This window comes from Tiliqua scincoides, chromosome 4 (genome assembly GCF_035046505.1).
Source record: "Tiliqua scincoides isolate rTilSci1 chromosome 4, rTilSci1.hap2, whole genome shotgun sequence".
In the NCBI taxonomy this organism is placed as follows: domain Eukaryota; kingdom Metazoa; phylum Chordata; class Lepidosauria; order Squamata; family Scincidae; genus Tiliqua; species Tiliqua scincoides.
Window position 1 is genome coordinate 145,072,370 of NC_089824.1, and position 16,495 is coordinate 145,088,864.

The 16,495-nt window shown below is 43.7% G+C and overlaps 1 protein-coding gene across 4 annotated transcripts in view; it reads left to right on the plus strand.

The window, feature by feature from the left end:
• Window positions 1-16,495, plus strand: part of SLC44A5 (solute carrier family 44 member 5) — a 219,231-nt gene that overhangs the window by 148,911 nt on the left and 53,825 nt on the right. For all 4 annotated transcript variants that reach the window (XM_066622821.1, XM_066622823.1, XM_066622820.1 and 1 more), the window contains exon 4: window positions 15,631-15,715. In XM_066622821.1, coding sequence (XP_066478918.1) covers window positions 15,631-15,715 — 85 coding nt within the window. The remainder of the gene's footprint in view (window positions 1-15,630; window positions 15,716-16,495) is intronic.

Consider the following 16,495-nt stretch of genomic DNA (forward strand, 5'->3'; position numbering starts at 1 on the left):
AAGTTGAGCCTTCTTATCTGTGGATTTTTTATCCACAGTTTTGGCTCAGAGCGGGAAGCCGGAAGCCTCTGGAGACTGATCTGAGGACCAGGGAGGTCGGGTGCAGCCTCCTTGACCCTCAGAATGACTTCTTAGGCCCCTAGGAGGCCTTAGAACAGTGGTTCTCAAACCGGGGCATCATGACGTCCCTGCATAAGAGCCCTGGCCTCTGCCCCGCTAAGGGGCAGGGGAAGGGAGCCATGCAATTCCCAGGATCGCATTGCTAATGGGAGCGCTTTTACTTACTGAGGGCTGCTGCAAGCTGCAGGAGTTGCAGGGAATCCTGTGCAGCCCTTCGCAGGGCTCCAAGAGTGTTAGAATGTTGAAAAAAGGTGATAGGGAACTTTTTCTGGTTTTGAAATAACAACCAGGAAGTGATTTCCAATCATTTTGTTTGCAACATTCTAACACTCAGGGAGCTCTGTGGATGGCTGCCTGGGGCTTCCCACAACTCCTGCAGCTTGCACCACCCCTCTGTAAGTAAGAACAGACCCCTTCGCCTCCCTTTAGCGATGTGATCCTAGGGATCATGTCTCTTTCTTCACCCCCTGCCCCACAAAGACTTGTCTCAGGAGATTTACTAGAAGTTTGAAAACCTCTACCTTAGAAGGTCACTTCTGGTTTTATGAGAAAACTGGAAGTGATGTTTAAAGGACGTGCGTAACTTTCCTGGCTCCTGGAGGCAACCAGAGTATAGCTCTGATCATCTTCAGAGGGTTAAAAGGTGCCTTGAACTACTGATTTCTTTATCTGCGGTTTTCAGCATTTGCTGGGGTTCTGGGAATGGCACCACCTGTACAAATAAATAAAACAAATGCACCATTGTTATGCCACTCCTCTCAAATAAAATAACATTTTTTTAAAAACCTGAGTAAAGTAGAAGGTTCTGATTTGTCTATCTTTAATTGTGCATTAGAACCGTATTCCTCTTGGATGGTGTACGGTCTCTTAATTTGAAACTTACTGTTAGAAATATATCTGCTTTGGAAATGTAGAACCCTCCTAATGCCACTGTGGGTCAACATTTTTGTGTACCCCTTCAGGAAATTGTCTAGGCTAGTTTCTTAATCCAGAAGAAGCTCTTTACTGCTGGCTTTTAGGAGTGAGTCCTTGCTTCTGCTGCCTTCATTCCATTTCCTTCCTGCCTCTTACCCATGCTATAAGAAACCATTACCATGAGTTTGAACTCTGCTGTCTCTGAATTTTATTTCACTACAGTTGTTTTTTCCCAGATGCACATAGATAACTGATTCGTATATTACTGAAATGGCACTAGCATGAATTCACTTTCCTGTGCTCAAGACCTACTCCTGTCGGTGGGTTACCAACCAAATGATGTGGTTCCTTCTTGTATCCGGGACTGGAGTTTGGTGATTCTCCAGTCTGCATGGTTCTGCTCTACAGTTACTACTGGAGTGGCATAAGATCAGACTGCAGGGAATCAAGTCTCACAAATACATGAATTGGCCCCAGCAACCAATCTCCATTACCAAATGGACAAGTCAAGAACGCAAAATAGCAATACAGAACCATCAGCAAACATTACAACCTACATTTTTATTCTGTAATGACCAGGGTTCCATTCACAGCAGAACTCAAAATGGAGAGACAGCAGCAAACTGGCAGCATAGCCTTTCCAGTTAGTTCAACTCCATTCAGACAAGAAAACAAAATTGAAAGCAGGATGAAATAAATTATCTGTTTGTTTACTGTCTCTGAAATGGAAGAATGTTCAATATTCATAAAACATATAGCTTCATCCCTGGCCCAGCAATTCCTTCGGGCTGGAACTTACTTGTTGCCCATATAAGAAGCACTGCTTGGCTTTGATCGCATTAAACTAGCATCCTTAAGACTACTTTGCCACACACACATCCACTCCTCCTGATTTCTGCAGATTTCCCTGAATTTGCTGGGATTTGGCAACAGGTTCAATGTGACAAAACTATCAGGCCGAATCAAGCCATAAGTGCTGAAGAATTTTTTTCATTCCGTAAGAATATAGATTCATGGTCATAGCAGATGGAAAGAACATCCAGCAGAGACTGAGAGCACAATCCTATTCATGTTTACTTGGAAGAAGTCCCACTGTTTTCAATGAAAATGGTTTTTAATGATGCTTTCTGAGGTAAACATGCATTGGATTGCCAAGGTGCTTTTCCTGAGGCATCCCATGTAGGACAAGATTTTTTGTCTTTTGTCACCCATAAATATCCTACACAACCGATTCTTTGTTGCTCTTCAAACCCTTCATTTATGAAGCAGATTTTTTAACTGTGTTAGCACTTATGTAAGTGGTCTGTAGTTCTCCATTTTGGATGCTGGATTTGTCAGAAAACTGGCAAAATTAGAGTCTGGCAGAAAATTGCAGACATTTGGTAGCTTGCAGTTGTGTATCGTTTCTGGACTGCGAAACCTTCCTGTTGCCCTGTACTTTCTTCCAGCACTACATAAATTCCTCTTAATCCTCTGGCTAGGACTTCACAGCAGTTTAGTAGTATGTGAGATTTCCCAAAAAACATATACTGTGTGAATCTGTCACAAAGTGATGGAGATAATGACGGAATGCTTGGCCAGTTCCATTTTCCCCGGCAGGCACTGGTCACAGACAATAGGGCCAGCTTTACATCTGCTGGGCATCGGTACACATACGCTACAGTACGCATGCTCTAATTGTTAAGAAAGAAGCTCTGTTTAAACCACTCCCTGCAATGCTTAGCAAAACCTATCCAATCCCACATCAGGATCAATTTACTTTTAGGGTGATCATTCCTTCCCTTCCTATGGATGAAATCTTTCCATCTTAAATTGGAAAGATTCTAGGATTTAGATTTTTCCTTCCATACATACAAAAACACCCAGGATATTGTGCAGCATTCACATGCTGGCTATTTTTTTTTTTATTACTATCATCCTCTCTTGTTTCACACTTTTCCTTATCCTTTATTTTAAATGAAAGATGAGATCAGCCTTGGATAGACTCCAGGCACTTGTCCTGTTCAAAATGCATGAGAGTCAGTAAAGTTCATATAAAGGGAAAATAGAGTATAAATCAATTCGCAGTCATGAGTTGTGCCTAAAGCATCTCATGACCCAATAGGAACCATATATTTCTGTCCTTTGGCTTCTTGTAGAGGAAAAAGAAAGTCAGTTAGAGAGAGAGAGAGAGAGTTTGTCCTAATCTATGAATATATATGAAGTGTCTCATCATTCCATGTATTGTTTGGCTGGACTGGGGAACTGCATATTCTCTAGAACAGTGGGACTGTCTAATGATTGAAAGATGTTGCTGGTTGAAAACCTACCTTTACCCTGCACATGCCTGATCTTGTCTGATCTTGGAAGCTAAGCAGGTTCAGGCCTGGTTAGTACTTGGATGGGAGACCGCTTGGGAATACCAGGTGCTGTAGGCTTATACCATAGTCTTTCGAGACTGAAGGTTGCCAACCAACCAGTAACTCAGATTGGATTGAGTAGCATTTACACCTGTGCAACTGATGAATTTGGATCTTGCTCATTTTAGAAAGATTTCAAACAACAATGTGTAGATAAAGATAATAAAACTTTCTTGCAAAATCAAAGTTGGTGTTTTATGATAATAGACCATCTCTATCCTACTTCCTTGATGGCTGGGTCTTGAATTATTATAAGCCACAGAAGTATTGATGACAGGAGTTTTTCTTTGCTGTCATTGGGCTACACTGACCCATAGAGCAATGTGGGTGACTTAGCATCTAGTAAAATTATTTTTAGTAGCACTTGGTCTATAACATTTACTTTTTCTGGCTTCTTAAGAAAATATTTTTAATTGCCAGATTCAGAAATCTAATGTATTTTTATTATTATTATTAATTGCATTTATATCCCACCTTTCTTCCATGGTAAAACTCAAGGCAGCGTATCTGGGGTTTCCAGGTATCCTCCCATCCAGGCATGCAATCCCAGATCAGATTAGTTTCAGCACAGTGGCTGTCACATATAAGTTTTCAGACCAAATCCTTCAAAATACAGTACATGCAAGAGGAAATCAGTGAATTTGAATAAGAAGAGCTCAAGATATGAAATAACAGTGTAATTCAAAAGAAGAAGGAAAAAAAAAACATGTTACAATGAGGTTCCTGATAAAAGAATGTGCAGAGCTCATTTCAGAGGCGTTGGGAGTTTTCTATTTTTCAACTCTGAATTTAAAAACTGGTGACTCTAAAATTATGTTTTATTGTATTGTAGTATTGTTTGAAACATATTCTTTTGCTGATTGAATTGGGCCCGGAAACGAATGGGCAGCCAATGTAGCCGCTGGAGAAGCGGATTGACAGAGTCGAACCGCCTACCTCCAGTAACCACACGGGCCGCTGCATTCTGCACTAGTTGCAGTTTCCAAACCGTCTTCAAGGGCAGCCCCACATAGAGCGCGTTACAGTAATCTAATCTCGATGTCACAGAGGCATGGATCACCGTGGCCAGGTCTGCACGATTCAAGTACGGCCGCAGCTGGCGCACCAGCCAAAGCTGAGCGAAGGCCCCCCTAGCCACAGCCGCCACCTGGGAATCCAGGAGCAGCTGCGAGTCCAGGTGGACCTCCAAGCTGCGGACCTGCTCCTTCAGAGGGAGTGCAACCCCATTCAGTGCAAGCCGATAGTCCAGCACCTGCATCGAGGATTTCCGAACCAGGAGAGCCTCTGTCTTATCCGGATTTAATTTCAGCTTGTTAGCCCCCATCCAGATCCTCACTGCCTCCAGACAGCGCTCCAGGTCCTCAACCACCACCCTGGAGTCTGGAGGAAAGGAGAGATAGAGCTGGGTGTCATCGGCATATTGATGGCACCCCACTCCAAACCCCCGGATGACCTCTCCCAGCAGTTTCATGTAGATGTTAAATAGCATGGGGGACAGAATTGAGCCCTGTGGCACCCCGCATCTCAAGGGCCAGGGTGTCGAACAGGCATCCCCCAGCACCACCATCTGGGACCGACCCTCCAAGTAGGAGCGGAACCACCGCAAAACAGTGTCTCCAGCTCCCAACTCGGCCAATCGGCCCAGAAGGATACCATGGTCGATGGTATCGAAAGCCGCTGAGAGGTCCAGCAGGACCAACAGGGACGCACTCCCCCTGTCCAGTCCCCGGCGTAGGTCATCCACCAAGGCGACCAAGGCAGTTTCCGTCCCAAAGCCCGGCCTGAAGCCAGATTGAAAAGGATCCAGATAATCCGCTTCATCCAAGACCCTCTGGAGTTGGGACGCCACCACCCGCTCAATTACCTTGCCCAGAAACGGGATGTTGGAGACTGGCCGGTAGTTATCCAACACAGTGGAATCCAGGGAGGGCTTCTTCAGGAGGGGGCGAACCACTGCCCGTTTCAAAGCGAGTGGTAACGTCCCCTCCATCAAGGAAGAGTTGACCACCCTCCCTGTCCACTCAGCCAGCCCACCCCGGGCAGCTCTTATCAACCAAGCTGGGCAAGGGTCGAGCAGGCAGGCAGATGGCCTCACACTCCAAAGGAGTCTGTCCACATCCTCAGGCTGTACAAGCTGAAAAGAATCCCACAACACAGGACAAGCAGTTGCCAAGGGGACATCGTCAGACACTGTCAATGTGGCATCCAAGTTGTGACGAATACGATAGATTTTATCTGCAAAATGTTGCGCAAACACGTCACAGCGGCTGACCGTGTATTTCTCCTGGTCTACTGGGGGGGCCTGATGGAGGAGGCCCCGCAGCACACGGAACAGCTCTGCCGTACGGTTGTCAGCAGACGCAATGGTAGCAGAGAAGAACGATCTCTTCGCTGCTACCACCGCCACGGAATAGGCTCTGTAATGGGCTATTTAGCTCTTACTAACAGCACATGGCAATCATGACAGCACTGGTTGCTAGGGTCTCTGTGGGCTAATCTCCCAGTAAACAAATGGACATTTCATGGTTCCATTTGCTTCCTGTTGGGTGACGAAGAGGTGGTCATGCTCCTCTCCTACATGGACCACAACTTGTATTCCTGGACTCCTGAGTGCTCTGCTGAGGGAGGGCAATTTTGCCCCGTTGTGCCTTGGTAGGGAGTTCCTTGTATGTCTCTAGACCTGGCAAAAATATATTGTATATAGTTGCTCTGACGTAGCTCTTCTTGCATGGACTCAAACCTTCTCTACACCTTGCACCTCCACATAGACTTATCAAGAAAAATTTCATGCCCTAAATAATTGTGTCTGCTTATCACAAAAACCTTTTTGTTCATATAATTCTGTAAATTTATAAAATTCTATTTATAAGAATTCACATTGTTGATAGTGCTTCATCTGTGCTCCTGTCAGCAGAATTTTTACAATTGTTTAGTATACTCAAGTTATTTGTTCAGTGAGAATTTGGAGATCGCACTTAGTCCTCAGCTCAGACGCTCTCCGGCATGTCCCAAACTCTTTTTGTGGAGTCTTCTGTATCAGTAAATTCTGATCTGCATTCAGATATGTGAAGGGGGATTAACGACTGGGGCAGAAGGCCACACGTGAAATAGTAAACAAAATGTTCCTTACATAGTCAAAGAGTTTCAATGAAACTTCATGACATTACCGCAGTGCTTCCATGAATGTTTATACAACAGCTCCCCATATGTATACATTCAGGATCATGTGTCCATTACCTGCTTCACTGCATTTGTAAATTGCTAGTGTTAAAAAGCCATAAACATAATTTGGCAGATATTTCCACATATTAAAGAATGTACCTCTAAAGGAAAACAAAAATAGCACTAAGCTATCCTTAGCAAGAGTGCTGTTGGCTCTGATAGCCAACTGATTTGCAGTTAACATTTAAGTATTAGAGGAAGTAGTTTTTTCCCTTCATGTTTACTCCTCAATTGGGAGCCTTCCAGCGTAATGCTTCCAGCCACTGTTGTAGAGACACATTTAGATAATCCTGAAGGGTCAGTATTGGGAGTGCGATACACACAGGAGACAGAAATACAGTATCAATATGTGGCGACTTTCCTTCTTTAGCTTACCTATGTATATCATTTTTCCAGTGTTGGGGTCCTGTCCATCATCTTAAAGGAATTACAATATGGCCACGTCAACTCCTCCTCATCCTTCCCTCATTACTCTCTGATGTTCTCCCTATTTTGGCCTCTCTGCTGTCAGGGCTGCACCAGCATCCGGGTTATGTCAGCACAGCTTTTTTCTGATGTTGTGCCGGGGTCTGTGGCATGTCCATTGGCAGGTGGATTTCTGCATCAGCAGGGCCACTGTTGCTCTGGCAGGGCTGTAATTGTGCTGGTGTACATCGAGATACAGTGGCGTAGTTCAAGGATAGGATTGGGCTTTAAGGTTAATGTTGATGATAGTCTCTGCTCTACTTTCAGTGTGGGTTCCTGTTCTTCCCTGGCAATATGTATCATGTGGAGTTTTGTTTTCAAATAAGTTCTCTTTCTCTCTCTCTCTCCTGCCTTATTTTTCTGACATAATATTCATCAGATTCTAACTCCTAAAAAGTACTGTAATTTCTCCTTATGTTCAGTCAAGACGTAACCCCTCTAGCCTCTGCATCAGCACAGCAGATGTGTTTCCCAATTAAAGGAAGCTGATTTTACAGCTTCCTGAAGATGAATGTATTTGCTAAAAAACCCTGCCTTGTAAATGAAGTGTGCTTGTAAATGCAGAATGAAAAGCATTCAACAAAGAAAACTGTGTTCCTTAAATTAGGTCAATCTAACACTTGTTTGTTCCTGTTGAATCCATAGGGCAGAAACAAAATTTCAGAGCTGCAAGGATACTTCTGGGTTTTCTAGAGCCAGGCCGGTGAGCTGTGTGGTCCACCACTGTCATAGGCAAGCATTTTATTCATTTTACCTGATTTCAGCTGCCCAGATCAATTTGGTGGATTGCCAGCTGAACTTCCTTTATTGTAAAATTCCATGAGAAGCTTGAAATGGTACTGTCAGTGCATGAGGATTACTCTGTGTATGTGTTAATAAGACTGGAGGGCGGTTCACACGGTATACATTCAGATGAGCAGCAACAGTGGCATAGCAAATGATCTTGTAGCCCAGTGCCAAGCTCAAAATGATGTCCTGGAAGGGACATCACACCTGGGCTTTTAAAAAAGCAAAAATGGGGGAAAATCCACCCCCCAGCAGCTCTGCTGTCTCCCCCCAGACTCCCCCCATATTAACCCTTTACTTCCCAGCTCACCGGTGTGTACATTTGAATCCTGTTGTGCATACGCAACGTTGGGCAGAAATGGCTTAACACCTTATTGGTTCCCTGTAGTATAATAATAAGACCTAATTGGCTCTCGGAACAATCAGTCTTATTGGTCAGTTTTGAGTTAAGAAAATTTCAGTTTTTGTTACATAATGCAGTTGTGTTTTTATTTTCTGGTTATTTGGCTATAACTTTTGATAGAATAGAGATATTTTGATGCTGTTTGTTTCATTGCATTCTGCATTAAATTATGTATCAAATGGTAAATAACCTGATGGCATTATTCAAAAATGGCAAGGTTTTCACAAATTTGGCCACTAGTGTCAGGTTCAGGTTGTTGCCCCCCTAAAGCTTGTTGCCTGATGCAATTGCTACCTCTGCACCCCCTTAGCAATGCCACTGAACAGAACCTGTAAATCTGGCAGTTACAATGATTGTGGTGATTGGAAGAAGTCAGTGTGAACATTATTTCAGGGTATATCCATACCTGCTGGGCTCACACGTGTTGAGAAGCTGCCTTACACAGAGTCAGATTGTTGGTCCATCCAGTCTGACTGACAAGAGTTCTCCAGGATTTTAGGCAAGGGGTATTTCCCATGCTACCTAGTGATTCCAGAGATTGAGCTGACTATGACTATGCATATCAAAGCACATGTCCTACCACTGAGCTATGGAGTCTCCCCTTTCCTGGATGATGTTTATCCAGACAAATATGTATCTGAGGAAGTTTGGAACTATTTGCAGGGAAGAAAAATGTTTTGTTTGACTAGCAGCCCAATCCTATTCTGTATTGGGCTGTCACGTGACAGTGGAAGAGACTTTTGCTGTTGTAAAATGGCTGCCAACCAAGCGCAGGGTAAAGTGGTGGGAGGGGCGGGGAGGGGGAAGAACAGGAGGCTGCGGGAGAAGATGAATCTGGTGGCAATGGTATGTGCTGAATCTCATTCTCTCTTTTTGCAACCTCCCTCTCCCATTTTTCTCCTTAGACTAAAGAGCTTATGGCAGGTCCGAAGAGACCCACTGAGGATCAGGAGGCTTACAGAGGGGTAAGGGGATTTAAATCTCCTTTCTCCCTCCAGTGCCTCCTGATCTGTCCCCCTCCCAATGGATACAGTGCAGCTTTTCAGTGTGGCTGTACCAGCGGGGGGGGGGGGGAGGAGGAAGATAGGATTGGGCTCTAGATTGTGTGTTGTATTGCCAACAGTACTCTCATACACAATTGAATGCATGCATGCACACACACACAACCTCGGGTCCAGGTCTGCCTGGTTCATAATTAAACTCAGCTGCTGCAATTTATAACAATAGAGGCCAGAGTGCAGTGAATCGCTGTTTTGGGGGGCATGGACTGAACAGTGGTGCAAACAACAACAAAGTGCCTCTAATTAGGCTAACAGTAACCATGAGACAGAGTTTTCCAGAAGAATACAGGTGTGCACGAGTTAAAACGTTCCAACCAGTGACAGACCAAATATGCGATGACCCATCACCAATCCCTGTTCCCCCCCAGCCTCCGAAGCTGAGGGGAGCTATGCTTCTCTCACCTTAGGGGTTTTTCTGAGCCCCACAGAGGCAGTGCGCTTCAGCTTTGAAGACTTTGGGTGCAGTCCTAACCCTTTATGTCAGTGCTTTCCAGCGCTAGCATAAGGGCAATGCAGCTCAGAGGTAAGGGAACAAGCATTCCCTTACTTTGAGGAAGCCTCTGTGAGTGCCACCCAACTGCAGGATGCAGCACACGTCCCATTGGCACCGCTATGCCGGTGCTAGAAAGCACTGACATAAGGGGTTAGGATTGTGCCCTTTGTTTAGTATCCTGTGTCACTTGACAATGGGGGTGCGGGAATGCATCCCCATTGTGAAGTGGCGCACAACTGTATTTATTAAGAGATGGGCAGCCCAATCCTAATTTGCCCTGGAGCAGGTGGGCCTGCCCCGCATCCAGGACAGGTTGGGGCTGAAAGTGGCTCAGCACTGAAAGCGCTGGTGCAGATTCAGGCAGCTTGGAGCTGTCCTGGGCTGCCCATGATCTTGGCCCTCCCCCCACCCTCCCACAAGCCTTTCCACCACCCGCCCTCCCACCACCCCGAAACGCCTCCCTCCTGCCCTCCTCATGCCCCCCTCAACTCCCACACTGACTGAGCTCGGCTGGCACAGGCTTACCTTCTGTGCTTGTCAAGCAGGGCTTGCACTGGCCTCCTTCCTCCAGACTTGGCGCGAAAGTGCTTTACTGCACTTTCACAACTGTCAAGGGCTGGTGCAAGTCCCATCCTCCCCTCTAGATTGAGCCCATAAAAAAATGAGGAAAAGGCAATGTTTGTTTGTAACTTGTATGACCAGTTGCACTGAAGTTTAGGTGGCTGTGGGTGAAAGCATACTTGTAAATACCTCTGTTTGCACAGGCATAGGTTATATGAGAGAGAGAGAGAGAGAGTTGGTCTTCCAGCTGGACTGATTTTACTCCACTGGAGATGACCCAGTGGGAGAGACAGAGAAGATTGCTTATGGTTGGGGTGGGAGGGGGTGGTAAAAAATATCACCTCCTGAAGGCTGTCCAATCACCCCACCACCACAGCACGCAGCACACCTCCATCAGTGTGGCTGCATGCTGTAACGTGGCAGGAGGTAGGATTGGGGCATTAATTACAGATAAAAACTCCCATTTAGCATTAGATCTTATTTGCAGTTGTGGCTAATTTTAAATTATCTGTACAGCAGGTGTTAACAGTTTGCAACTAACATTGCAGGACTGCTTTAGATCTCACATGATGAGCTTTATTCCTGCTGGTCTGTACTAGTAGGAAGTGAATAATGATCATAAGGGAGAGAAAAAAATTGATTCATTCTGTAGTTTTAAAATATTTACAAAAACAAAAAGGAAGACAGAAAGATGCTACAGAAACTGCAGTGTATATACAAGAGATTAAAGGAATATAATGTCAGCTGCCAAAATTGATCTGCTCTTTTTTTCTGTAGTAGATACAGGAAAACATTAAAGGATCATGGAAATGTGTCTTTGCATGGTATTGTGTTAAAGATAAAGTCACTGGAGATGCTCAAGGAAGCATCCTGTTCTGCATTTTGTTCTGCGCTGAAGTGTATACAAATCCATGAATTACAAGATAGGTACCACACATTCTTAAAAAGAAAGATCATACCTAATGTGTTCAGGTCATGTTTCTGATGATAAGCTTTGGCTTTGTGGTATGCTGTGTGACTGCAGGCGTATTGAATCCGTCTAGATCTTGTTTCACTATTGTCACATAGGGCACAATCTTAACCAGCTTTCCAGCACTGACATAGCTGTGTCCGTGTGATGTGCACTGCATCCTGCAGTGGGGAGGCGGTCAAGGGGGCCTCCTCGAGGTAAGGGCATGTTTGTTACCTTACCTTGGGGCCCCACTGTGGCTAGGCCAGTGCTGGAAAGTTGGTTAGGATTGCGCCCATAGCATTCTTCTTTTAGGGTCAGTGTCCTTAGAGTTTACTCTCTTAGGCAGGCAGTAATACATAGAAGTAGCTTGAATACCGAGATGACTTGTAGCACCAGAGAACCCTCCTGAGTGAGAAATATCACAGTATGACATGATACAGCCAACTTCCTTCTACCTGAAGGGATTATTCCTGAACCCATCATCATCATCATCATCATTATCATTATTCTCAGTGGTCATAACCCACCAGATGTTTGGACTGAGATTTTTGGTTACTAGTTTGAATTCTACCCAAGAGTTTAAGAACTGGTGAGATATTGCCATATAATGTTCAATGTTCCTAGAAGTGCAGCTTGTTGTAGTTGTTTAACTGTTATCTTACCTATACCTAGATATTTTATGACCAGATATTTTATTACTGTTGCAGATAAAAATATTACTTTATACCTTTCAGGAAATATGTTCGCAAAGTGGTTTACATAGCCAAATAAAGGAAGGAGCTGCCTCAGAGAGCTCACAATCTAAATCAAAACAAAACACCAGCAAACAGCCACTGGAAGTGATGCTGTGTTATGGGGGAATTGGGATGGTTGCTCTCCCCCCTGCTAAATGTAACAGAATCACCACTTAGCCCCATTAGTGGGGGCAAATAGTCATTATATAGGTAAAAAAATGAGAAAATTACTCCACTCCTGTAAGCACTTTCACATATATACAGTGGAAAATAACTACTGTAGAATTTCTCGTATATATATGAATGTTCTCCAAGAATGGAAGTGCCATGACAGGTTTTCAGAACTTGTCTTCAAATGTTTATTTTGCACAACACTTTGAAAACAAACCTGGAAACTCAAAACTTGATGTTCTCCTGGATATCAATATTAACAGACTACATCAGCCATTTTCAACCACTTTGCCATGGCACATTGGTGTGCCACGATTGGACCAGGTGTGACATGAGAATTTGCGAGATGGTCATTTATTAGTAGGGTCATTGGGGGATGTGAGCCCCCCATTGGCAGCGCAGCATGCCTTGTCAATTGTCAAAAAAACTGATGGTGTGCCTTGACCATATTAGTGGTCAAGTGTGGCCAGTGTACCGTGAGGATGAAGGGATGAAATCACTGGACTAGATGGAGAATTGTTTGCTTACAATAAAGGACAGCAGTATGATGAATGTCCTACTTTTATTGTATTTTCCTTTGTTTTTGAACACTTCTAACTCCCCAGTCTCCTGTGCAAGATCAGCAACCTTTATCAACACTGTTATCACCCCAACCACATCTAGGCTCACCTCTCTGCAGAAGTTATTCTGTCTAGAAATAACCTGCCTCTGCCATTGGACAGCCAAACCAAGGAAAAGGGTCTAGGAAAAGGCGAGGGATGGTGAAACCAGGAAAGTTCCACTCCTCCAGTGAGGTAATTTGATGACATAATCAAACCAAAGCTTTATATGTTTAAGCATTCAGGAAGTGGGTGTATTCTGCCCAGGATATACTGCTTATACATGGGACACAAACCCACTCACTCTCAAGTAAGTTCAGAGGACCCAGGTTCCTTGGACAAATGTAAGTGGCTAGAGCTAGGAACCATTTCTAGCTAGAGACAATCAGAGAATTAATTCATTTTGCGTTATCTACCAACTTTAACCCAAGCCAACCTGCCAACATTCCTGGTCAATGCGTTTGGAGGTGGGGGATGTCTGTGGGCATTGTTCTTGAGCAGCATCTCTGCTTGATCTGCTGGCTGTTAATGGTTACTGCATCCATTTGATCACACCTTTGTGCTCATCAGGCTTTCCCCATCAGCCTGTTTGTACTTTTCTGCTCACCTTTCCCCCTAAATTGTTTAATTCTTTTGCTTCTGAACTTTTAATAAGATAGTTACATTTTGGTTTTTTTGTCTGACTGGTCCATGTTCATGGGCACTTCAGTGTGTTGTCACATCTCTTCATCCTGAGTTTGGGGTTCAGTGTTGTCCTGGGAGGGGTTTTTCTCAGATGGTCCTCCTCTGCCTGGTTTCTGTAGCCTCTGATGGTGGCAGTGGATACAAGCCACTCAGTGTCTTTCCCCATTCAGCTTCTGAGGGAAAGCAGAGAGCAGGAAGGGATGAATGCACGGTAACTACTAGACTCCCCTTCATCAGCGTACCTTCTTTCTTGGTACTCTTCTCTGACAGTCTGTCATACACTGCTGTCTTCTGAATGTCTGTTTTTCAGCTTTAGAGACTCCAGCTGATCAGTTTTTTGCAAAGTGTCCAACCCCTTTATTAAATGTGAAAATGCATGATAGTGACATTTTCTGTTATCCTTTGAATATGTATATTACCAGAATTATTGACGCTTGTCAAATCTATACTCAAAATGGTTTTAATTTTCAAGTGCTGTTAAATTATTGCTACATTTGGAAGCAGAAAATAATTGAGTGAAGTTACATGACCAAAAACCTCCAGTCACAACAAAGGGTAACGCTAATAGCAATTGTGGAATACAGCTGGGAAAATAGCTTGCTTTCTCTGGATCTGTTCTCTCAAGTTCATATGCTTACCTTGATTCTGCCAACTGTATTATATGACCTTCACAAGCATTTCAGAGGTAAGTTTTGATTCCTCCTTGTGAATAACTTTTGAAGTGTGACCTTATTTTACAGGAAGATCCAGAACTGGAACGCACTGTCTGAAAGATCTAATTACATAATGGTTCTGGAAAAATTCAAAGTCATTAATTTTGGATAGAAAAAGTAATAATATTTAGGATTTGTATAGTGCTTTTTGAGTGTGCCAAGTGCTTTACATGTATTACCTGGATATAATCTTGACAAAGGACCCTGTAAGGCTCAGGTATTATTATCACCACATTGTAGCTGGAGACAGTGGCTCACGTAAGGCCGCCTAACAAGCTTATTGCAGCTGTAATATTTGAACCTCAAAGGTCCTGCTTTGGAGCTCATTCTCTGAGCCACTATGCTACCCTCATTCAACAAGATTTTGTAGAAATACGGATGCTATAAAAAGAGTCTGAGATAAGATGAATCAAGGATGCTTTAATATTCTGTTAAATGAATGTGAAAAAATAGCCCTCAGACTTTGCAAAGCAACTATTGGCCATTGAAAGTCAGTGAAGGTGACTGACCCCCCCTTAAGAGCACAAGGGCCAGTGTTTAAGCCATTTCTACCCAGTGTTTCATATACACAATAGGGATCAAATGTGTACACCTGTGCGCTGGGCAGAAATGGGTTAAGCAGCCACTAGCCACTTCCTACTTTGGCTGCAGTCCTAACCACACTTTCCTGAGAGTAAGCCCCATTGAACAAAATAGGACTTACTTCTGAGTAGACCTGGTTAGGATTGTGCCCTTTGTCTCATAGTGCTCTGTCACTCTAATGCTGGAGGGTTGCTGTGCCACTGACCTTGGCGAAAATCTTCTTTTAAGTGTTTCTAAATTTAACACTACAAAACTGAGAGGAATATGAGGGTGTAGCAGTGATATAAGAGCAAGTTCAAACTGATATGCATAAACTGAAGTCTGAAAGTATGCTTTAGTTGGTTCTTATGATCCAGTGTACAGAAGGAAACTCTGAAGCGCGAGAGAAGGCACAGTTTGGTTTTGCTCAGTAATGTTCCATGGCATTGTGCCAACAAAGCTTTTGTAATTCCTCCCAGTCCTCATTTTAATAACTGCTATTCTCTAAGTGCATTACCTCATATTTTGGCTGCAAGCCAGGCATATGCTAATGGAGAAAAAAATAGAAGAGAGAAATTTGTTATGTTCTGTCTATTCATCCATACTTTTTCATTTAAAAAGTCTACTGTTTAAGAAAAATCAATAATCTTCAGTAGCTATTGAGAGAGGTTAAAATGGTACATGACTGGCAGTGCATTTTAATGGCTAGCAAAGTTGAATTCGTAGCAGACCCGCCAGATGGAAAACATGAAATGTGAAATAGCAATGATGCCTTTTTATTTTTTTTAAAGCTTGGGTACATGGTGACCCCAGAAAAGTGGCCTACCCCACTGACAGCTATGGACAGTTCTGCGGTCAAAAGGACACACCTAATGAGTGAGTACTGAGACATTTCTTTGACTTCAGCTTTCACAAAACATACATCAAAAATGAAACATTAGCCTTCTGTCTTCTAAAAGCATTAGCCTTCTGTCTTATAGATGCATTAGTCTTCTGTCTCCCAGAACCTTCATTGGGAGACTGACGGAGGATCCTTCATAGGTTTCTGTATTAAGTTCGAGAAAACGCTGAGGTCATCAGAGCAAAACTATTGTGCGTTCCAAAGGCTGTTCATAATTCAGTGAATTATGTTACCTCATGAATTCAAGTGAATAGAAAGCACAGTTTATAAAATGCATTGTATCTAATTACTAGCATAAGGTGGAATACTTAACTGAGATGTCCTCTGAGAAATCATTATATCCTTCCTAGGAGAACAATAATTCCTAAGTACCAGAGGATGCATTTCATTTGTGTACACTAGCTGCTCCCTTCTCCACAGGTATCATGTCAGCAGCTGAAAATAACAAGGAGATCTCTACCGCTTGTTACTACTGACTTAAAAATTGGAGGAATTTTGCTACTAAAAGTGCCTGTAGACTTTGCTTTGCACTGCAGGTGGGGCCTCTTTATCTGCGGATCCAGCATCCACGGATTTGCCTTACTGTGGATGCTGGGCCCCTTGGATGCCCCCCCCTTGCAGATCTCCCAGATGCAATTGGAACCTTGTTCTGGTCGCGTCCAGGAGATTTTCTGAGCCTCAGAGAGGCTGCACAGCACTGTGCGTGACCTCTCCAAGGCTCAAAATGACTCCTGGAGCCATTTTAACGCAACTTC